The 15,276-nt window shown below is 38.9% G+C and overlaps 1 protein-coding gene across 12 annotated transcripts in view; it reads left to right on the top strand.

Moving 5' to 3' along the window:
• MARK3 (microtubule affinity regulating kinase 3) overlaps positions 1-15,276 on the top strand; it is a 62,286-nt gene that overhangs the window by 31,280 nt on the left and 15,730 nt on the right. For all 12 annotated transcript variants that reach the window (XM_071557444.1, XM_071557443.1, XM_071557448.1 and 9 more), the window contains 8 exons: positions 3,222-3,278; positions 4,182-4,418; positions 4,507-4,626; positions 5,299-5,398; positions 5,648-5,760; positions 6,478-6,631; positions 8,147-8,364; positions 13,516-13,619. In XM_071557444.1, the coding sequence (XP_071413545.1) occupies positions 3,222-3,278; positions 4,182-4,418; positions 4,507-4,626; positions 5,299-5,398; positions 5,648-5,760; positions 6,478-6,631; positions 8,147-8,364; positions 13,516-13,619 (1,103 nt within the window). The remainder of the gene's footprint in view (positions 1-3,221; positions 3,279-4,181; positions 4,419-4,506; positions 4,627-5,298; positions 5,399-5,647; positions 5,761-6,477; positions 6,632-8,146; positions 8,365-13,515; positions 13,620-15,276) is intronic.

The raw sequence follows: 15,276 nt of genomic DNA, 5'->3' as shown, positions 1-15,276 counted from the left end.
TATGTTTTCAGGGATTTTTTTAAGTCTTGCAAGTCTCCTGGCACAGGCAGCTGTGCTCTGTCATCCTTCAGCAGCTGACTTCCTGGCTGCTGAGCTCAACCAGCTTTAGAGGACCTTGATCTCGAAGATGGGATGTTCATGACAGCTTCAAAAGCCTCCATTTCTGGGAAGAAAAAGAGGGAACCTTAGAAATGAGCTGAGGAGAGAAGTTGTAGCACAAGCTGATTGTGCTTTGCCAGAGGGAAGAGCATTCATGCAGGATGAAAGTCAGGTAGCTTTGATCAGAGCTTGGCATTTATTAAATGCTAAAACTCGGGCTGAGGGACAGTGTCAAAGGAAACCAGATCTTGCTGGGTTCATGGGTCATGAAACTATTCATTTCACCTTACTGTAGTCCTGGAATAGCTTCGTCTCGCTTTTAGCCATTGTTGGAGGAAGAACGCACTCTGCAGACCTTTTATCTGATGCAGTGCAGCTGTTCTCTGTCAGACAGAGACTTATGACATAATAGGCATTTTTTTTAAGTTTGTTAACTGGTTTAACTGACAGTGGCTCTTTTTTAAACTGAAGAAACAGTTGTGCCCTGGTATTGAGCTTAGTTCTTACAATAGGTTGTATTATATCTTGTTTTCAGGTCATGTTTCTTCTTTCAGTAGATGTGATTTCTGCATCAAACACTTGTGTTTTGTCTGAAGAGACACTTCCTCTCTAGCAGGCAAAGAGCAGAATTTGGTAATTCTCCCTTCTTTGCTTGTTAAAAGTTAAAAAAATATTTTTAGTCCATTTTGTTACACATAGTAACAAAATGTTTTTAGCAGGGAAAAATAATGTAAAAGACAGTGACATTATTGCAGCTGCACTTGACAAGGAACACAGGGAAAGTTATAAACTCTAAAAATACAGCTATGCAATATAGTTCTCCATTTCAAACTCCTTCTGTGTAGCCATGTGTGACAATTTCAAATCCAGAACAGTTTGCATTCTTAATGTCACCTTATTCTTCTCTCCTCTTCCAGGCTTCCAAGCAGTTCTGGTTCAATCTTATCCTTTTTCCATAGAAAAATCTGATGCAGGGCAGAAGGTCTTCTTAAATTCATGTGTATTAATTACCTTTCTTTTCTGCAACCAGTTAAATCTGGCCTTCTTCAGTCTTCCCACTGTTTCCCTGCAGAGGCAGATTAGAATTCTTAATGCAGGTGGATGTTGGGACAGGTCTTGGAAAATAAAACGTACACAAAATACGTCTTAGTTGTATGTTACAGTAAAGAAACAGAATACTCCTGGCAGCGTGGAAGGGACCTTGAGAGGTCATTTATCTATCCTTTTGTCATTTAATCCTTATAAAGAATGGTTTCTCTGCCTAGAGACAACTTGTCCTAACTTGTTCCTTAAAACCTATGTTTATACAGATTTTTGAAATGCCTCCTAAGAAATATGTATCAATGCTCCAATTGCTACATCTAGCAAAAAGCTCAGCTGTTTCTTCCCCGCTTCTCAACTGCCAAGTGTCAGAAAATTCCTCACACTCAAGTAGCTTGGGAGTGAGGGGCCTGTCAATGGAAATAGTGATGAAAGGTGGAAAACAAGGGAGTCAGTCTGGTGCAGCCCAGCTTTGTGCTATTTTTCATTCAGTTATTACTGCTGTTCTTCAATTATTAATTCATACACATTGCATTCTTTCGCTTCTGTATGGATTGGACTCACTTTCACAGTCTCTGTGCCATCCTGTTGTGATGCAGAGCAGTTCAAAAGCATCTCCAAAGGAAGCTACTGATTGATCAACTGCTCAGCCTTCTACTCTTAGACAGCCACAATAAAGCAGTTCAGGAGTGAGTGGTACAGTGCTGTGTCTCTGCAGTCCCGAGTAAAGCTTGAGGTGTTTGTCAAGCTGTCAGCCCTGGAAGCCTCTGCAGAGTGAGCTTGTGACTGGCACTAAGGTAATGGTGGCAGAGAGGAAAGGAAGGGAAACCAAAAGGATGGTACAAGTGGTGGCGTGGGAGCACTTTGGCAGTTTCAATAACTGTAAGAAGCTGAACTTGGAGTCTGAAAAAGAGAACCAGTACATAAAGGAACAAGCAAAACCAGAATGAAAATGTAGGGAATGGAAATAGTACTGCTGCTTCTCATAGACTTCTTGGTCTCTAAGGTGGCATTTTGCACATGCATGATTGAGTAATACAGGGCATAAAGATCACATTGGTGCTTGTTGTTTCAAATACAAAATTTACTGGTACATCAGTTCTTTGACCTACCAAGAACCTTACTTTCACCTACTCTGAAATAAATACTGAGGTAGACAACATTTATTCCTTAGCAGTACAGGAGGATCCTTACACTAAGCTGGGTGATCTGATCGTGAGTTATTTTTTATAACGTCTTTATGTTGGAAATCTTCTTAATCTTGAATGAAGGCTGAAAATACATTCATTAGAATAATGTTATTATTTTTATATGCAGTTCCACTTATTTTAAGAAGCCATCATGTCTGCCTCAATTCTGACCATGCAGTCAATGACAAATAAAATGCATTTAAGAAGCAACATACTATGACACTGCACTGTGCAAATAGCTTACAGAGTTTGCTATATAAAGCAGGAAAATCTTAATGATATTAGGAAATTATGATGGAAGAAATTATTCCGTATTGCTTGAGAGACAGTTTTTTCCTTTGAGCTTGCTATTCTTCTATGGTATACAAAATACAATAAACCATATGCACTTAGACAGCAGACCCCTGTCAGATGCATAGTTGCTTCTCACTGGGTAAGTTCTGACAAACAAGCTGCTTCCCAGTAGTTTCTCCAGTAGCTGAAGCCCGTTTCTTGCCCTTTTCTCTCTATGGTGTGGCATGAAAAATCACCTTTAGAGAGGGCCTGGAAAACATCAGTCTAGGGGGAAAGCTTTTATAGCTGTATACAGTATTGAAATGGAAATACTTCAGTAACCTTTCTGAAAGTCATCGCTTCTACTGGTCTAAAATTAGCCACACAGGAAAAACAAAATCCATGTTCAAGTATAGGAGAAACCAAATAGATCAAATGACAAACACCTACGTTATTTAGCAGCTTTTCCCCAAATATGCTGGTCACTGTAGTAGGTGATTATGTAGCTCTGAGTGGATAAGTACATGTCAACTTCAGTAATAAATGTTAAAAATCTTTGATTAAAGCTCCTGTTTCTTTGAGATGTCACTTACATAATTTGGCTTGTTTTCTATCCAGATAGTATCTGCAGTGCAGTATTGCCATCAAAAGCATATTGTTCATAGAGATCTCAAGGTGAGTAGGAAAAAGTGTGTGCAGTGTATGTGTATCAGCCTCTGTACCTGTGGATGTGACCTTTAATTTGCCACTAAAATACTAAGCTTTCTGATTTATTTTTGTTTGTTTATATATTTTCATATTTTATAGCAAGTTTTGAGAAATAATTAGTTTAGAACCTTTTCAAATGAAAAGGATTTGTAAGGCTTTTAAATACAGAAATTTAATGGCTGCTGAAAGATAACCTCTCACCCTGTGGTCACGTTCAAATCTGATGCAGGTCAGTGTTAGCTGAGAAATTTTTTTTTTTAGAAAAAGTTTTTTTGATAGAGATAAAAGTTTTAGTCTCAAAGAGAATGAATTACTGGTAGTGATGATGGAACTGAAATATGGCTTTTTGTAGCTTGGCACAAAGTGGCATAATCCCTTCTTTAAACTGTGCCTTTTATATTAATAATGTTGCTACATAATTTGCCCAACTTGTCATAAGCTTTGTAGCTTTAAAAAAAAACAAAAACCAACAGCAAAAAAAAAACCAAAACACTTGAAAAAAGTTTAAAGGTTAAGTTTATTACCAAACTATTGCAAGACTTCCACGTGCCATAAACTGTGAATAGTGAGACTATATCTTGTTTTCTTCTGAATAGATCAAAATGTATGAATGATGCATTTCTGTGGAGAAAACAAATAGATGATAATAAGTTTTCAAGTAGTATAACAGCTCCCATAGTCTGAAGCCATTGTACAGAGATATTTAAAATAAGGGATATATGAATGATGCCTCAAGCATACCTAAAGACCTTGCAAGGATGGAAATGTTAATGTATTTCAGTTGTTTCGGTTTCTTGCCTTTTAAGAATGAGTGAAAGCAAGTACTGGTATTCTGAATCAGGTATCTTAAAACCATTCTTTCTCTTCCAGGCTGAAAATCTATTGCTCGATGCAGATATGAACATTAAAATAGCTGACTTTGGTTTTAGCAATGAGTTTACAGTCGGAAATAAACTGGACACCTTTTGTGGCAGCCCACCATATGCTGCTCCAGAGCTCTTTCAGGGGAAGAAGTATGATGGACCTGAAGTAGATGTTTGGAGTTTAGGTGTTATTCTTTATACTCTCGTGAGTGGATCTCTTCCCTTCGATGGACAGAACTTAAAGGTGCTTTTTTTTGTAGAGTCTGTTGATTTATCTAATATTTTAAGTGATTTGCTGCCTACAACTTACTCTCTATTCTTCTGTTACCAAGGAACTTAGAGAAAGAGTGCTAAGGGGAAAATACAGGATTCCTTTCTACATGTCCACAGACTGTGAAAACCTCCTCAAACGTTTCCTGGTGCTAAACCCAACAAAAAGAGGCACTCTAGAGGTAATGGCACAAATAAGGTGCATCATATTTTGCAAACCGTATTTTGAGCTGTAACTGAGTGACATACTGTTCCTGAGCTGTGTATTCGCAGTGGGTGCAGGAGGTGTGATGGTTGACTAAGGCACATGACTCCTTTTAAAGACATTGTTTACTGGGATTTGTTATGGGTGACACACCTGACTCCACAGGTGCTGTGACTACGCTTCTTATGTGATGTAACTTTTCCTGATGATTACCTTGTGGGTTCCTGCATTAATGGATGATCCACCAGGATATTTTCCTTGATTTTCCACATCTTCAAATGTAACCTGATTGATGTGGTTGTGTTTTCCTTGCCCTTTGTGCCATCATGGAGGAGAAGGCTGATACTGTTTTGGCCTTCCATGGACCTACTAGACTTGTCAAGAGTAGTCACACAGCTTCTGGTCTGTGTTACAGCCTTTTGGCTTTAAGCTGTGATCTAAAATACATCTAACTGGGAAGCAGCTTGGCTTGATGTGCATAGCTGGTTCTCCTCACTGGAGCAAAGCAAAATGGAATAGGTGTTGGATGTTCTGGAAAAGAAAAACTAGAAAAGACCTTAGTGTCTGGTAGATGGGAGTGTTGTGCTTCCAACAGCTTATTTTCTTTACTGATTACTGTATTGTACTAACAAAACCTTTTCTTTCATAGCAAATTATGAAGGACAGGTGGATCAATGCAGGGCATGAGGAGGATGAGCTTAAACCTTTTGTTGAACCAGAACTAGACATCTCGGACCAGAAAAGAATAGGTAATCAAGTACTTTTCAGAGTATGATACTGTTTGCATGATGTGGGAGAGGTGGGTTTTTTCTCCACCACTCTGTGTTTGTTTGCCAGTTGGAAAAAGTAACTAGTGTTTTAATACTGTTATTTCATTAGGTTTATGTTCTCAAACTTGATGGTTTTAATTCTTTAAATGTTCCATGCTTTCTCTTGAACACTCAGCCAGCCTGAACATGAGAGTTTCTGTTACTTAGAGAATGCGTGTTTGTTTTTAGATATTATGGTAGGAATGGGATATTCTCAAGAAGAAATTCAGGAATCCCTTAGTAAAATGAAGTATGATGAAATCACAGCTACATACTTACTGCTAGGAAGGAAGTCATCAGAGGTAAGTACCAGTCTTAAAATTGGAAAGTGTCCCTAGCAAACTTAGAAGCAAAAATATAAGTCAGTAACTGGAGGCATTGCACTGCTGCACAGAAGTCCTTTATGCTTAAAGTCGTGTTATTCTAATCATCAGGAGTCCAAATGATGCTATGTTTGTTCTCACCCTGATTCTGAGTCGGTAAATTCTTGCCCTTAGGTTCCCCAAAACTCCCTGTTTGCTCAGCAGTTACTCCTTTGAAGGATTTTGTATGCAGTTACTGTCCTGTTCAGCCCAGGAGCTGAAGTGTGAACGTGCCAACTGTAACTGCTTAAAGAGAAACAAGGAGCAGGATGATCAGCCTGAAAAAGCCTTTAAATTGTAGATGACCTTTCCATATGATGCTGAGAGGGCTGGGCCTCAGTGAGCTGCCCTTGGTTTCTCTGTTGGAGGAGTTCTTGTGGTGGCCTCTAAAAAATGTATCTTCTCTTCTGTTAAAATCCTGGAGAACTCTGAGGAAAGAGTACTGAAAGTAAAAATGGATTTTCCTTATCTGGTTCTCCTTTGAGGAGCTTCAAATTTTGTTGACAACCTAAGAGAAGGTGGGCCCTCTAAGCACCTACATGTGCTGTCTCTAAATTTCCCATATAGCAGAACCATCTTCCCTGTTCCACTCCTGTAATGTGATGGATGTTTGTTTTGTTTGAACTCCTTGTTTTAATATTCTCATTTATATTGTAGTTGGATGCAAGTGATTCAAGCTCCAGCAGCAATCTTTCACTTGCCAAAGTTAGGCCAAGTAGTGATCTTAATAATAGCACTGGACAATCTCCTCATCACAAAGTTCAGAGAAGCATATCTTCCAGCCAGAAGCAGCGGCGGTACAGCGATCACGGTGAGCACTTCTAATTTTCAGCGTACCAGAATACTGGGACTTCCAGTTCTGCTCAATTTCTGGATTTCTTCATCCCCCAAGTGCAAGGACGATGACAACAGTGCAGTTAACAGCATGATGGTTAAACATTTTGCTGAATAATTATTTTTTTTAATTGGTTTTGTTATAAAGTCTTCATAAGCAGCTTGTGGAGGAATGCTGAAGACACCACCTTAATTCTCTTATTGTGCCTTGTGTTGTCCCTTACATTCCTGGCCGTGCTGGGAAAATCTTGTTACACAAATGGAAGAGAATGTTGCAACCCCCTTTTTCATGAAAAGCACAGCACTCCTCCCCCATGCTCTTGTATGTCTGTTCAGCTTTTGTTTTCTTTTGACACTAGTAGGTCAGCTTGTGTCTAAAGCTTGAAGAAATGTCAGTTTGCCAATATTTCTTGTTTCCTGTTTCCTGAGGGTAATGTCACTTGATTGTCCTGCAGGAATTAAATTTCTAAAGAACAATGACTCAGACAAACTTACAACTCTTCTGCTTAATGAGAGAGCAATATAGTAGATGAGGGCTTTCTAAATATGTTAAACATCTTCCTGCTCAGACTTAACTCATAAAAGTAGTCTCAGTTTAGGTTTATTTTGAAATACCTTGAGTGCATTCAGAGGTTGCTTTCCTTGGGAAGTCTTCCGGGATGGCAGTTCCCATGGGGTTTTGGTGCTTTTAAAACCTATTTTAGTTAGGTATTACATATCGGGAAATATTTACATGTTTATGTGTATTTTTGTCTGTGTATATACATACACTTCTTGATTAATGCTTATTAAAACACTGTCAACTACAAAGTTGATGTAACTGGATGTATCCTGTTCAGAGGTGTAATTGAGGCACCAGAAAACACAGTCTGACACCCTCACAGGCTTTTCCCGGTGTCCAAGAACCTCTTAAAGCAAGAGGGAGCTTGGGACTGTTAAAGGGGCTGCCTCATTCCATTCTCAGGTGTGCTGGATCAGTTTTCTGTTCCTGGCACACCAGGGGAGGCTGGTGCCAAACTGCTGACGCTTCGGGGGCAATTCACCAGCCATCAGTGCTGGTCTGGGGTGGTGTCACCAGGTACCTGTCTCAGGAGCCCCGTTTCATCAGGAACTGGCTTGAACAGCCTATACCAGCTTTGTGCTAGTGAGGGATGGTCTGGTTTGAATGAGTCAGTTACTTAAGTGTCTTTAAGGTGATTCTTAACGAGTTTTCCTAGGAAGCCAAACCAGAAACATTCATGAAATTCATAATTTTTTTATGGAAATCAAGTAGTATCTTCACCTGGAAAAGTTTTTCATTATGTTTTATTGTCTCCTGAAATATTTCAATATTTTAGTAATTTGATAATTTAAATAATTACCATTTTGCAGCTCTGATTCCCAGTGTCAACTATGTTGATTCTCGTGTGTGAATACATTTCTGCTGCAGTGAAAAACACTGGACTTCTGAGAAGAAAAATCATTTTCCTGTTTCTGTTGTTTGTTTTTTAAGCTGGACCATCCATCCCCTCAGTAGTGGCATATCCCAAAAGAAGCCAGACTAGTACTACAGACAGTGACCTCAAAGAGGAAGGAATTCAGTCAAGAAAATCCAGCAGCAGTGCTGTTGCAGGAAGGGGGATTGCACCAGCTAGTCCAATGCTTGGAAATGCCAGCAATCCCAATAAAGCTGATATTCCTGAACGTAAGAAAAGTTCAGCTGTTCCTAGTGTAAGTAGAAACATTTATTTATCAAAACTGTGAATTTTTGAGGGATGAAAAAACCTGTTAAACCTGTGATTTATCAGTGGTACTGATCTTACCCACATTTACTCTTGATGAATGAAAAGTATCTCACACTGTTGCATTTTCCCCCCTGCAGTTAGTCAGCTACTCAAGTTACCTCCTAATAGTCTTGAAGCGGTCAATATTCATAATTAGCACTAGTAGCTCTTAGTGACAGGCATCATTTGGGTATTGGAAAAAAAGGAGTTATGTTACTCCTGATATCACCAGCTGCTCTTCTGTAGCCTCTGTGCAAAAGAATTAATAGTTTCCTGTGTATAAGAAGACACCTAATCTTTGTCCCCAAACAAGTCATAGTTATATTTATTATCAGTGTAGTTCTAAGAACTGTTCAGAGGTGCATTTCAGCCTGTATTCAAAAGCAGGGTGGTTGGGTTTTGTCCTGGTGGGCTTCTAAACCACAATCACAAGAAAAACACCTAAGATGCAAAACTAGTGAATGTACATGGTCAAGCAGTAGGCAGAGTGCCAGAAGAAAGAAGATCCTTTGTTCAGCTTGGCTTTAACTTGTGTCCCCTGTGGTTCCTCCCTCTGAGACAAGGTTGGAAGTCTGTTTCCACATAATAAAACTTGAGTCTTGTAACATTTTATTTCCAAAAATTCAGGATTTTGTATTGAAAAACTTCCCTCTTTTCAGGAGAAAAACCTTCCCAATCCTTTATTTAGCTTTCAGTGGAGTGATTTTTTCCCTCTCCCCTCCAAAATTATTCCACAAAGCTGTCGTATTTGGTCACAATACTCAGCCCCAATACTTAGAACAGATGAGAGCAGAACTACTGAGCTCACTGCTTTTTGACAGTCTGAAGCAAAAGAAGTAAAATAAGACTTGTTTCACTTTATTGGCTCTTTATTGTCTGTTGGCTCAGTGGCTAACAGTGACTTGACTCAAGACATTCAGGCAAGAGATTGTTTGGAAAAACACAGCTATTGTAGCAGCTGTTACTCATAAATGTGAACAAGAACTCAGTATTTCATGGACCTTTTTCTGATTTTTGTGGTCCCCTGCACTTTCCCTTTGTTCTTGATCAATCCAGCAACCATTCAGATCTGTTTTTTTCTTACATGTCAGTTCTTAGCTGCTGAATCTAGGTAGGATAGTCAAATCAGTTCTGTCCTACATTGGACTTCACTTGGTATTGTGTAGTGCCTTTTTCAAAAGCTTAGTGTCACAGTTACAATGTATTTTACATTCCATACCTTTTCACCTGCTATTCTATACCACTCCCAAATCCTGGGGATTTATTCCAATAATCTTATTCCAAATTTCTTTAGCTGCTGTACCTGAAATAATATTTGAGCTCCTCACCATAGGATACTTCTCTGACTCAGTGTGCAAGTGATATTTTACAAGCAGTGATACAAGGTGGTGAATGTGGAATGAGACCTGTGATGTCACTTAATAATTAGTGTTTAAAATTGTCTCTATTTATGGCTCTCTTCATGTCAGGTAGTGCAAACTCTTTCCCTGCTAAAGATGAGTCTTTGGCTTTCTGGCTGTTGGGGATGAAAGGAAGCACTGACTTATTACACAGTTCCTGCAACTGATTAGGAAGTTTTATTTCTTACAATATTGGCATGCCTCTAGAAGGAAAAAACATTATTGGAGTTACCATATTGTCCTGAAGTTGAAAAAAGTTTCAGGTGAAAGGAGTTTGTATTCTCACTGAGCAGTGAAGTCCTAAAATCTGTAATAGGATGGAAAAACACTGAAGAGACAGAAAATACTTTATGAAAACAATTACTATTTCAACAGAACAGCAAAAGCAGTAGAACCAGTCCTTGCTGGAGACCCTTAGTCAGTTGTGTGCTGCTCTTATTAAATAAAAAAGCTTACAAGCATGCCCTTAAGGTTAAGAGTTGTGCTTATGAAGCAGATAGCCAAGTCTGGGGTTGGAGTAAGGGGCTCCAGGCTGTACTGCTGAAGTTGACAGAGCAATTCAACTCTTGTAAACTAAATAGCTCTGCAAGCTGAACAAGTGCCTATCAAAAATCTTCAAGCTTATTGGGCAAATAAATACCAAAAACCTGCTACAGGGCTTGCATAGTTAGCAGCAACTCATAACTCCTTGTTTTAATCATTCCTTGTTTGTTACTCACAGCTTTGGATTTTTCCTCAGTGTTATAATAGGGCTGCCACAGAACCCTTAGAACAGCTTTAAGAAAACTGGAAAAGGAGAATAGATGGTACATTTGGAAAATCATTTAGGACCACATACCATACTGGTTCTCTAAGTAAATAGATTGGCTCACTATTTTAAGTCAGAAACTGGCTTTTTGTAAGTTTTTTGTCGGTCCTTGCCATGGTGTCTCTTATTGGGAAGACAGCCTGTCTAAGCAGTGCACACAAGACTCTCTCAGGAAAAGAGGAGGACTCTGTACCACAAACTCATCCTTTGTGCTGTGATTGGACCCTGTACATGTGCTCACAAGTCTCAACATGTGCTTTTGCAGTGTCAGCACTCCTGTGAGCAAGGCAGACGATGCCATGAGGGTGAACTCGGGCAGCTAACCCTGACCCTAGGGGTTGTCATTCCATCGGGAAGCAGGGTGCCATTGATACCAGTTCCCTGTGCTGTGCACCTGTGCCATTTAGTCATGCCCAGAGATTAGCAGTCTGTAGATGGGCTGAACAAAAAAGTCGCAGCTGAGGAGCTTCCTTGATGAATTGTGAAAGGTCATCTGCTAAAAACTCTAAAGGCTCCAGTACCATGACTGTGCTTGCTAAAACTGAAATTTGAAACCTTGAAATGATTAAATCTCTTCTCCCAGCCTCTGAAATCTGAGCCAAACAGGAAAAACTGTATACTGATCCCTCTGTCTTCACATTTCAGAATGAGCAGGAGAAGTGCATCCTTACAGTCCTCTGATTTCAGATATGAAGACCAAACCTAAAAATGCTTAGTCTTAGTTTGGTCCAGCACAGAGATTAGTCTTGTTTTTGCAGATATACAGCATCACAGTGCATTGTAATATTATGTGGTGTCGAGGGGAACAAATACTTAATGTTCAAAGGGAGCAGGTGGAAAGAAAGAAGCCACTCATTATTGTGGGTGTTTCCCACCAGAAAACCACTGTTGGATATTCCAAGTGCTCTGTTCTCTTAATATGTTCAGGAACACAGAACAAAGTGATCTGCAAATACTAATATGCAATACTTCACTGTACCATTAGTTTGCAAGGCCTCCACAAAGTGTGACCTTGCACAGTGTGACCTCCCAAGAGCACATAAACAAAACTTCACCTCAGGTGCTGCCAAGTTTAGTAGAGAGAGGAGAGTTTGCACAGGGACAGAGTTTGCACAGGAAAGCAGAAGAATCAATGGTGTTCTTTTAAAAAATAAACACATTTGAAGACAAGGAATGTGTAAGGAGTAAAGCATAAGAAAAGGGCCACGGTGACTTCTGGTGATGCTTGGCACGTGCCTGAGGAGTATCCAGTGAAGAATACTTGAGAACACTTCAGATAGCTACATCCACCTTATGATTTAATTAATAGTTCTGCTGACCTAAAATACTGTTGATATTATTTGTACTTTTTAACACTAGGAGACTGCACACTTCACTGTTGTATTTTAATTTGTACATTCACTAAAAAGATACATGACAAACAGGTCAGTCTCTTAGACAAGATGGCTTCATTGTTCAATCTGTAGCTCAGGGATTCTGTTACTTGAGACTCCTTGGTTAGCAAGTATTTTGCTTTAAGGCACTGGAGGAGCTTTTGCTGGTTATTGAGAATACTCCGCTTTTAACAGTTTTGTTTCAGGTTCGGAAACAAAAAAGGTTTGGATACTCTCTTTTTATGCTTGAACTAGTTTTTCTTTTTTTTTCCTAATCTTTCTTCCCATGGCTCTCTCCTGTGACCATTTATGCAAAACCTTTTCTTAATGCTATTTTTAAAATCCACTGAATTTCCCTTGTCTGTCATAGCATAATTCTTCAAAGAACTCCAAAAGGTTAGTTGAGCATGAAGTCCCCTGCCTGATTCTTGGTGGCCATCCTTACTCAACATGTGCTTATCCAGGTCCTGACCAGTCGTTCCCTTAAGCCGGCCTCCTCCAAGACTTTCCCCAGCAGTGATGTTTCAAGTTAATAGCCTATTTTGCTTCCTGCTTTGCCCTGTGATCCTTTTCTTTAAAGAAAACTTTTAAAGGTTTTTTTCCCACTTTCCAACCATATGCAGTTTCCTGTGTTTTGTTTTTGGGGTGGGAAGAAAAATACAAGGCTTGCCGGCTTTTACTTCCTCTCTGACCCGGGGGTGCATGTTTGTCTGGACCACCATGCTTTTCCTACAGTAATTGCATCTAACTTTTCATAATTCTGTTATCTGTGAATTACCTGTAGCTTCTCAGTCGTTCCTGGAAAATTGACCGCCAACTTGGGCATATCTCCACCCTCTTTCTCTGTAAAGACAGAGGCAAAGTAATTCTATTTCTTTTCTCCCCTCTAAAGTAAGGTCTGTAGTTTAAGTTCCCCTGGTTCTCTTGTCCTCAATGTATTATGCTTGTATTTAAATGTGTATTTTTAAAAATGTCTTACTAAAATTCTCTGAAACTTGTCTCTTATTCTTCCCTGTTTCTAAAACTTGCCTAGTGTTTTATAGTATCTTAATAATTAGAAGTCCATGTTTAACTTCCCACTGAATTTTACCACATTTGTTTGTTAAGTCTTTGCTTTTCCTATCTTGTTTAAGGGTATGATTTTAACTTAAAGGAAAATTCTACAAGCTACAAGTGGTAAAGTATTTAAAAAATAGGCTATAAAGACACAAGCTGTCCAGATGTAGATGAATGCTGTATATGCTAAGAATTTGTAATTCAGAGCATCAGTACTTAAAAACTTTAAGCAGTATTCATTTTGAGTCTGCAATAGGAAATACAAGAACAACTTTTTAGAATTATTTTTTCTGATTGCCTTATTCTTTAAAAGTAGTAGATGGTGTATGTATATTCATTTAATTATTGTCAGTTTTACAACTGTGTAGAACTGACATTAAATAAAACAGCCTTTGATTATCTGTAGACTTAACCCCAGAATCTTTTGTGGGTAATAACAAGCCTATGTTTTTTAATTGTAGAATAATACTGCCCCTGGAGCAATGACACGGCGCAACACATATGTTTGTAGTGAAAGAACCACTGCTGATAGGCATTCAGTGATACAAAATGGCAAGGAGAACAGGTATATGAAATGTCTTCCTATGGTGTATGTCCCTTGTCTTCACATTTCCAAAAAATTGTAATGCCTAATTTAGAAACCACTAGTATTCTAATGTAATTCATAATGAAAGGTGAGTACAGATCTTTGGTTATGGAGCACCAGTAAGTATGTTGGGGTTTGTTGTTGTTTTTTTTTTCTATACTCAATTTGTATAGTCTTTATAATTAGAATGTGAGAGGAAATTTCTAACTTCTACTTAAATACATGAAATATTTGTAACAGCCTTCATGTTAAATCTGTTGTGAGCTCCAGTGCCCACACAGCCTATGCTTGCAGAATAAGCTTGCTTAGTGTCAGACTACAAAGTCCTTCTCTCTTGGGCCATTCTCTTTTTACATTTCACTCTAAACTGTGCTTCATTAGGACTATTTTGAATACCAATTTTGCTACAAAGTCTCAAGGAGAAGGTATGTTTTTTCTGAGCAAAGATGAAATAGGCCACTGCCTTGGACTGATAGCATTCCATAATCTGATCCTGGTAGTCTGGTTGCTTCCCAGTATTTACAGGACTCATCTTGAGGGGGGAAGCAGCTGTCTCTATTCTGAGTGAAAACAGTCAAAGAAATAGCAAGTTTCTTCTTACTTCACTGAACCAAACCCTGACTAGAGCATGCAGTGGAACTGGAGTCAACCATGTGGTGTTTGGCACTGTAGTCCCTTCTGTGCCATCCTGTGAAGGCTGAGAGAGCTGTCAGAAATAATATAGTAGTGAATGTAGACATTAGGTATAGAGTAACAATCAGAAGAATACCACCAAATTTCCTGGCTGACAGAGGTATTTTAAGTTCCAATCCCTCTTCAGAATTCTGCTGTTGTCAAAAGCTGGTAACAGTGAGTAGTTGACCATTGCCAGGAGAATGCCTAGATAGCTGGTACTTAATGCTTAAGCTTGGAAGAATGTGTACACCTCTCCTACTCTTTCTAATTTTCTCCACTTCTTCCTAATTTTATATTTTGAAGAGTAGGAACAAAACACCTATTTTCTAACTTGTGATGAAGTTGGTGAAAGATCTGCCATTTTTGCACAAAACTTTTCCTTTTGGCAGTTTATGAGTGGCCAAGTTGTGATGTTAAATGGAAGGTCTGTCTGTCCCCCATTTGATTCCTGGAGCCACGGGATAAAGAACATGATTTTGACCCTGTCTCTTCCTCCTAGCTTTCTGCAGTAAAGGAAACAGTCAAGTATAGGTTTGAAGACTTTGCCAAAAGTCTAGTTGGCCAGCTGGGCCTGCAGTCAACTGTCTTGTGAAGTACAGCACAGTGTCTCCTGGTGTGTCTGCCTCAGCCTTCATTGGTTACTCCTTGTTAATGTTACCAAGTTTGTTTAGATTAAAGTTCACCATCCTTTAATTTGATATGGTAATAGCTTTTTTCCTTTCCAAATGCTCTTTGGAAAATTAATCTTTCTGTCCAAAATAGTTTTGATCATTTTTTTTTACTTAATGCTTTGGTTTAATGTAATTCTTGTTCATCCATGAACTAATATCTTTGCAATACCTTGTCTACAATTTCTTTATTACATTCTTTAAATTTACTTGGTATTGTTTACTAGCAATGGTTGAGATTCAGATGTCCTCTTAATTTAGGAGTAATTACATACTCATAAGGAGCTATCTTT

This window comes from Pithys albifrons, chromosome 6 (assembly GCF_047495875.1).
Source record: "Pithys albifrons albifrons isolate INPA30051 chromosome 6, PitAlb_v1, whole genome shotgun sequence".
Classification (NCBI taxonomy): Eukaryota; Metazoa; Chordata; class Aves; order Passeriformes; family Thamnophilidae; genus Pithys; species Pithys albifrons.
This window is presented reverse-complemented; position numbering and strand designations above follow the sequence as displayed.